We start from the raw sequence: 8347 nt of genomic DNA on the forward strand, positions 1-8347 counted from the left end.
ATATATATATATATATATATATATATATATATATATATATAAATCTATCTTATATCATACATTATAATATAGCAGAAGAAGAAGCACCACCAGAGTGAGACCTCTTCTCTTTCCTTCTTCTCTCTGGTGAATCGTTCCACTACGTCACGTCGTCCGGTCCGCTCCGTGAAGATGTCTGCGACAGGAGGCTGTGGACCAGGACCCGCCTCGGGCTCCGGGTCCGGGTCTTCAAACCCTCGGAAGTTTAGTGAGAAGATCGCGCTTCACACGCAGAGACAGGCCGAGGAGACGGCGGCCTTCCAGGAGGTCATGATGGACATCACCTCCACCAGGGTGAGACAGGAGGAAGAGAGGCCTTGTGGGGTGGGGGGGCTGTCTGTCTGTCTGTCTGTGTGTGTGTGTGTGCGTGTGTGTGTGTGTGTGCGTGCGTGCGTGCGTGTGTGTGTGTCTGTCTGTCTGTCTGTCTGTCTGCAGGGTCTGTCTGTCTGCTCACTAACTTTTGTTAGTGCAGAACAACGTAACTCGGAGAAGTGTCTGCTTCTGTTCGATATGTTTTTGTCCGTTACGTTGTTAGCGTAAGTTAGCACGCGTTAGCTGCGAAGGTTCGGTTGTTTACTATGTTACGTTGTTTACGTGAACGTCGCTGTCACGTCCAGCCGAACTCCGTTCACACATCGAGGAGTTTAGTGTGTTGTTACTACTTTGCACGATGATTTCTACAGATTTATTTAACAAGAATAACTTAAGCTAACATGTTTAACTGATAATGATGTTCTGAGAGATTCGGCCATCAAGTGAGATTCATATTAAAGAGTTAAAAGAGTTCTTAAAGTCCATCACTTCTCTCAGGGTAACTTAGAGTTAGTTACTATTAATTTACCTCCTTAACAATAACTAACTCGGTTAAGTTAGTTATTGTTAACTTACCTCTTTAACAATAACTAACTCGGTTAAGTTAGTTATCGTTAACTTACCTCTTTAACAATAACTAACTCGGTTAAGTGTGTGGTACCAGACAGACCGTTACTTCATATGTTGTGAAAGAAGGTCAGAGGTCAGCAGTTAGTTTTGTTGATTATATTTTTTAATAATCAGAATCTGATTCGGGGTATTAAATTACTGCCGTGGACAATACGAGTACTGGGGGGGAATCGATACAGCATAGTATCGTGATATTTTGCGTGACAATATTGTATCGATACACGTAAGCCAAGTATCGATCTTTTATTATATAAGTTATTAATATTGCAAATACAAATACAAAACTTTTTGATACTAGAATAATATAATCAATTGCTTTTTCAGTCCACTAGATGGTGCTGAGTGTTTTTTTTGGTGAGGTCAGCAGAGGTCCTGGGTCAGCGTGATTGGTAGGAAGTTGGTTAAAACAAAGATGGAGACATCGGAGAAAGAAATCAGAAATGTGCCGTCCGCATTTCCACATTTAAACGCGGATGTTTTGCCACCGTGCTTCTGTTGAACAAGCCAGTTATGCGCCGCTCTCTCCCCATGAGCCTGGCTACTGTTGGCAGATTTAACCCCAGTTGTGAAGCCAGATTGAGCGTGTGAGCGAAACACTTCACATGCAGGAATTCCGCTAATTGAACGGCAACGCCCACGTTAGAAGAGTTGTCGGTTACAACCACCAGGTTTTTGTCGGCAATCCCCCATTGTTGTGCTGCATTTATTTTGCAAGTTGCATTGTTCAAAATACCTGTAATAGTACAGCAGTACACACATGTTTGCATTCAGTTAAGTTGGACTATGTATACTGTAATACAAACAGTTCAGGTTGTCAGGTGCAACATTTATGACAGGTTTTTATGACAGTGTTGGTCAGTCTGTCTGCTTGACAATTCCATCGGAATATATGTTATCGCAATACTCCGCATATCGCAAAATGTTTTAAATCGCAATAATATCGTATCGTGACTTAAATATCGTGATAAAATCATATCGTGGGACCTCTGGGGATTCCCACCCCTAACGAGTACAATATTGTTATTATATACTCATGTAATTTACGTATAGTGTATGTCTTGAGTTCTTGCTGATGGTTTGTTCGTGTTTAACTTGGTAAAGAGTTGATTGGTTGTGTTGTTGTCGTTGTGTTGTTGTCGTCATGTTCTTGTTCTTCTCTTCAGCTTCAGGCCCAGAAGCTCCGTCTCTCCAGGACTCAGGGTCTCTACTACGGCGGCTCTCTGCCCAACGTGAACCAGATCGGCCGGAGCCCTCAAGACTTCCAGGTGACTGGAACCATCCGTTCTGTGTTTCTGTAGTTTTTATACATCTTCTGTGTTTCTGACTGCTACAACTTGTTCCTCAAGAGGGTTATGGCTAGTTAGGGTTCAGATTAGTTAGGGTTAGTTAGTAAGATATAAGTTGTGTGAGCAGCAGTTCTGTTTTACACCTGTAAAAAACCCAGATCATTATTTTAAGAATCAAATGAAAGTCGGACATAGTAAATGGTTTTATGATGGACTTGCAATAGAACCAACAGGAGTTCTCTTAAAATGTCCTGGAAATAGATTTGTTAAAACCAGTGGAGCTCTGATAAGAGAATTGTTTGTTGTTTCTCTCTTTCTCTATGTTGCTGTTTTATATTCCAGTGAGGGACATTAGAGTTGTTGAATAAATGCACACATTAAAACAAAATCCCAATTTGATCTCTGTTTCTCTTTCATTTAGGGCTCCTTCCCCTCCACTCTGGAGTCCAACCGGTCCACTCGGCATCACGGCCTAGTGGAGCGAGTCCAGAGGGACCGCCGGTTCATCTCACCAGTCCGACCGTACCGCAACCGACAAGTATCCTTTAGTCTACTGTCAGATCTAAACCTACAAGTATCCTTCAGTCTACTGTCAGATCTAAACCTAGAAGTATCCTTCAGTCTACTGTCAGATCTAAACCTACAAGTATCCTTCAGTCTACTGTCAGATCTAAACCTACAAGTATCCTTTAGTCTACTGTCAGATCTAAACCTACAAAAAGTTTAAGGCTGAAGTTATTTCATATTTTTTTTTTCTAACCAACATGTTTGTCTCTCAAACCTGTCTGTCTTCCTGTCTGTGTCTCTCAGTTCTAAGCCCATTGGTTCCTACTAAAGACACACACATGTAGTTTAATCAGTAATCTCTGTAGTTTTGATCAATAAACAGGAGGAAGTAGTGACTACTATTTTCAGTGATGGATGAATCCACAGATTGAGTCAAAATAAACTACAGTGTGATGATGGTGATGAAGGAACAACACTGATGCTCACTGATGTGTTCTAATGGAGCTATATAGACAGAGCAATACAAGATATCAGGATACTTGTTGAGACAGAGAGTATTCTCTGTGTGAGGAGATGTTCAGAGCGGCCAGAGTACAACACCCAGAGTACTCTCTGCTGCTTACTTTACACTTCTGTAACTTTCTCTGCATTTGAGTATTGTTTATTCAAGTGTAAAAATATTGTACATGCAGTTATATAAATGTAAAAATATATGTAAGCACATTTCTGTTATTATAACATAAAGCCTTTTAATTTAGGGTTAAGAAATCCACATTACACTATCAAACTATTAAACTTTTAAAGAAAATAACGAAGACAAATATCATCAAACAAGTTATTACATTAACTTTGTTCAAAGCTATTTTTGTCACCTCTCTGCATCACTAATGTCCCCGTCGTCGTCCCTTGCATGGCAGCTACATCCAAGAGCTCCTCACTGAGATCAGGTCTTATAAACATGGATAGATGAGCTGTATCCGTGTTGTCTGTGCTTTCATCAACAGCTAATGAAGAAGACGAGTACCTGCTCATCTCTTAGCTAGCTGTGTTGTTAGATTGCTGCTAGTTCCTGAACTCGGTCTGCGATGGTGTTTCTTCACAAACTGACATTTGTAAAAGTCTGTATCTGATCGGAGCTCACCTGCTCACAGACCTTTAGCATGCACTGGGCTGTAGCTTTTGTAAATATATTCTGCTGTGATTGCAGTCTGCCTTTTAATTCTTGGACAATTTGATGTTTTTCTTGGAGGCTAAATTTAGCTCCGTGTTTGGTGTCAAAATGCCGACGTACATTGTATCCTTCATCACCGACACGCATCATAACACAGAAGACAGACCGTTTGTTCTCCTTGAAGCACAGACATGTATTTGCTTTCACATCTTTCATTACATTTTCTTCCCTCTGCATCAATTTTTCTCTTCGTGGACATTTTGGGATTATTTGTCGATCTTTTTCAACTCAATCACTTGTTGGAAAACCTCTTTCTGGGTTGTTGCCTCTCCTGTCCACCTGTTGTGATAGTTTTAATGTCAGTACACAGACAACATGCTATCTCACAATTTCGACTATGGGGATACTTTTATTTTCAAGTCTAACTTTTCATTTCTTTTCCAAAATTAAAAATAAAATACAAATTTTTTTTTTTTTTGCTGGCGGATTCGCGGGCCACATACACATCGCGGGCCTTGAGTTTGACACGTGAGTTAAAAACTACATGTAGGAAGTTGAAGTAGAATGAGAAAGGATAATTTGTCTTGTTGTTCCTTAACCAATGGTCTCCTCAGGTGGACAGTTCGCCGTATAACTCCGCCTACTTGTCCCCGCCTCCTGACCCCAGCTGGAGAAGGTACTGTCCTTCCCCCCTCCCCCCACCCGTCTGTCTCCGTGGAGACGTGGCTGTCCATGGGCATGCCTGTTTGTCATTTCCAAAGCATCTTGTTTGAGTCTGCTCTGCTCTGAAAACCTTTCTGAAGCCTTTGTGACGCCTCAGATGGTTGAAAAGGACAAAAACACAAGTCGATTAGATGAAGACAGAAGTGTGAGAACATTGATCTTCAATGAAGCGTCATTGTGTTCTTTCACTCACCTGAAGTCGTCCTCTCTGTATTTATGTGTGAGAACCCCACCTTAAATGGGGAAAATTGTGATTTACAGAGGAACACATCTAATCAAAGAATTAGATAACAGGATGTCTTATTGTGGACTTTTTAGTTCCCAAAATGACTCCTCACATTTAACGTCCAACATCACTTTCTGAAACATGTTGAGATCTCAGGAAGCAAGTCGACCTATAAATTGGATTATTCTTAAGACTCATTCACTGACCTTTTTCGATAATTATTAAATAAATGTCCAGGTAACTTAAAGTCTTAATTTGTGTCTTAAATTTGTTTTATTAGAATCTGCAGAAACCCTGTTTTTTGTATATCATCTTTATTTAACCAGGTTCACTTTTAAAGTGGTCAATACGAAATTCAGAGCATATCTATTGCCTCCACACAGCTCTCAACATGGCGACGGCTAAGCCAGCAGCAAGCAGCTAACAGTGCTAATAAGTAACATTATCAGCTGTAACCTCCTTATGAGAGCAGAGCAATGAGCTAACCAGTGGGGCATGCTCACATGCACTAAAAGGCACGCTCACATGCACTAAAGTGCACTAAAAGGTAAGCTCCCATGCACTAACCTGCACTAAAAGGCACTAACGTGCACTAAAAGGCATGCTCATGTCCACTAACATGCACTAAAAAGCACGCTCACATGCACTAAAAGGCAAGCTCACATGCACTAATGTGCACTGAAAGGCATGCTCATGTGCACTAAAAGGTACGCTCCCATGCACTAATGTGCACTAAAAAGCACGCTGGCATGCACTAAAAGGCAAGCTCACATGCACTAAAAGACACACTCATGTGCACTAAAAGACACGCTCATGTGCACTAAAAGACTATGTGAGCACTGAGAGGTGGAGCTCTTACAACAAACACAGAGAGACTACATTCTCTGATCAGGTCGACTTTACTCCTCTACATGTTTTATAGACGATAGTTATTGATCAGATATTGATGATCTGGATGTTTAATACTCCTCTACATGTTTATAGACGATAGTTATTGATCAGATATTGATGATTTGGATGTTTAATACTCCTCTACATGTTTATAGACGATAGTTATTGATCAGATATTGATGATCTGGATGTTAAATAGAGAACCTTTAAAGATCTAATTTGTGTTAGAAAGTTGCAGAGACCAAACTAAACCAGGACTTTGACAGTGAGGTGCAGTTAGTAGAAAGACTGTCCTTCAGCTGAAGTTCACCGCTCCCCTCCTGCTGGAGTGTCCTTGAGTAACATGTTGAACCTCCACTTTAAGGCTGCTCTGTCCCTCTGACGTCTGACTGAATCAGAATCACAAGGTGACACTGAGACTTCACAGAGGTTTTCATGGATCCTACTGAGGCTGCTTCTTCGGTTAATTTTTCTCTGCAACACTAACCTCTAGACAACTAACAGGAATTTATTTTATCCGGCGTCTTTAAACCTGAGTCTTTGTTTATTTGCCCATCCTCCTTTCTGGGAGTCTGTCCCTTTTTATTCCTTTTGGCCTTTCTTCTGTTTTCTACAACCAGTTTCCAGTCAATTCATTTTGGTCTGCCTACGTTCTTTCTGGATTTTCTTCTAACAAGACAACTCTTACCCTCTGAGAAAGACTCGGTCCATTGTCCCAGAGGTCCACTTCAAAACACACACGAGACCGTTTCCTAAAGTCTGATAAGTAAAGACTGTTTGGGTTCTGCTCCACCAGCTGTCACTTTGTCCTTACTCCAACCACCGACAGCCATCTTTGTAAACGTCAGATTTCTGGTAAAAGTGTCATAGAGTCGTCCCACCTGCACTTTGCCTTTGAGTTATCGCTCATATGTTTGGTTCTGGTTCGTCAAGAGAAGCACAGTTTGTGGTAACCGGGCGGTCGTCCTGCCAGGTTGGAGGTCCAGTTCTTGTAAATGCAGCTCAGCAGGATGAAGTTTGTCTGAGCTCTTCTTCTTTGGTGTTCTTGCCAGCTGAAGAATAAATGTCTTGGTATTGAAAAAGACTTAACCCAACAATATATTCCACCATTGTGTGAGACGAGAGGTAAACAGGGAGGAAGTTAGAAAATAAATGTCCTCAGATACAGTTCAAACTATATTAAAAGGCCTGCTGCTCTTTGCACAGAGGTAAACCATGAAGACTAACTTCAATATGTTCTGTGTCGGGACTCTTTTATATTCCAGTAAACTATCTGTTGGTCAAACAAACAAGGCATTGTATTGGACTACTTTGACAGTTTTATCAGACTTTATACAAACTAAACTAAATTGAATTGACAGATTAATCTCTAATTTGCAACATTTAATAAAGGCCCTTTTTTTTTTTTCTTTGGATATTGTGACCTTGTGATGATGCATCAGTGGTATCATAAACTAAGATCACTGATAAGTGAAGAAGCAGATATTGAAGTCTTTAGCTGGTACACTGCCACAAGGAAACAGGCCAGCCTCCTGTCCTTTGCTCGCTTCCTTCATCTTCCTCCTTTGCTTGTTCTTCGAGCCCACGTTCTTCTTTTTCTTCTCCCCATTTTTTCCTCTTTTCAATGTTCTTGCTCGGTGGAGGAAATAACTTTTTGTTCTTGTCGATCATGAAAAGGAATTGGTCCGGAAACTTCCCCGGGGATAAAAGCCAGTTGTTTCGTCTCCCCACCACTGCACTCAACAGGTGAATCCTCCTCTTCCTCCTCTTTACTCCCCTTTCCTTCCTTCTGCTGGCTGTCCTCCAGCTCCCCTTTAGAGTGGAAGTCCTGTGCTAAATCAAAGTATGTCTTATCAGACATTTTGTTACTTGTTTCTTTGGCTGACTTGATTAAGAGAGAAGCTTTTCTTCCTTTTTTTCAATCACAAACCTTCACTCCTTTTCTATAATTGTTCTACCTGAGCTCTTCTGTAAATACTCCAGTAAAGACCAGAATGGTGTACCCTAACCCTTCTCACTCCCAACTCCTCAAATTCTGATGTTTGGTCAGAAGTGTGTTAGTTTTCAAAGTCTTTTAACCTGGCTAGATCACCACAGTAACTGAACTTCAGACCCGAGCGTCACTCTACAGTCGATATTTAATCCGTGAGCAACACAGACTCTGACCAGGGCCCCGTTCCTCGTACGTGGCTAACTGAGTTAGCCGGATCATTTTCAGGATAAGATTACATAAATCAGGCTTTTTGGTTCCACGAAGCAAGTTTGGCAAAATCACCATGGCAACACATCCATAAGCTTGAAGCTGCTCCAGCGCAGGCTAACTGAAGGTAGCTGGATAAGCTGCCACTCCCCCGGAAAACATGGCAGCTCCAATCATATACGGTAGTCTAATGCGCTTGCGCATATACCGGGGGTTATACGCGAGCTCCGGAAATGCATGTAAAGTGAGACACACGGTGATCCATTAAAAGCAGCTGAGCAAACTAAGAAGCCTCTATTGCATTAATGTACAGCTCCCTTCCTCAGAGATCCACTGATGGAGGATATTAGTTAGATTAGCGT

The 8347-nt window shown here is 41.3% G+C and overlaps 1 protein-coding gene across 5 annotated transcripts; it reads left to right on the forward strand.

The window, feature by feature from the left end:
• Positions 1–113: 113 nt before the first annotated feature.
• LOC116377658 (CREB-regulated transcription coactivator 2-like) lies at positions 114–8107 on the forward strand. 5 transcript variants are annotated; one of them, XM_031839345.1, is made up of 6 exons: positions 114–333; positions 2145–2246; positions 2689–2863; positions 2900–2949; positions 4560–4621; positions 7463–8107. In XM_031839345.1, exons 1-6 carry the CDS (start codon positions 172–174, stop codon positions 7533–7535), a joined length of 624 nt encoding a protein of 207 aa, XP_031695205.1. In that variant the 5' UTR covers positions 114–171; the 3' UTR covers positions 7536–8107. The 5 variants fall into 5 exon arrangements, with proteins under 5 accessions (XP_031695205.1, XP_031695204.1, XP_031695207.1 ...); XM_031839344.1 differs by having other exon boundaries at positions 2689–2949; XM_031839347.1 differs by lacking the exon at positions 2900–2949 and having other exon boundaries at positions 115–333; positions 2689–2841.
• Positions 8108–8347: the final 240 nt, after the last annotated feature.

The sequence above is a fragment of the Anarrhichthys ocellatus genome, unplaced genomic scaffold (genome assembly GCF_004355925.1).
Source record: "Anarrhichthys ocellatus isolate YVR2014 unplaced genomic scaffold, GSC_Weel_1.0 scaffold1510, whole genome shotgun sequence".
In the NCBI taxonomy this organism is placed as follows: Eukaryota; Metazoa; Chordata; class Actinopteri; order Perciformes; family Anarhichadidae; genus Anarrhichthys; species Anarrhichthys ocellatus.

Bases quoted from the DNA above. Each gene is read 5' to 3' on its own strand.
- LOC116377658 (XM_031839344.1), top strand. From the start codon at position 172: ATGTCTGCGACAGGAGGCTGTGGACCAGGACCCGCCTCGGGCTCCGGG. The intron at 2,950-4,559 runs GTATCCTTTAGT...TGGTCTCCTCAG, and splicing joins TGTCAGATCTAAACCTACAA to GTGGACAGTTCGCCGTATAA. The intron at 4,622-7,462 runs GTACTGTCCTTC...GATCATGAAAAG, and splicing joins CCTGACCCCAGCTGGAGAAG to GAATTGGTCCGGAAACTTCC.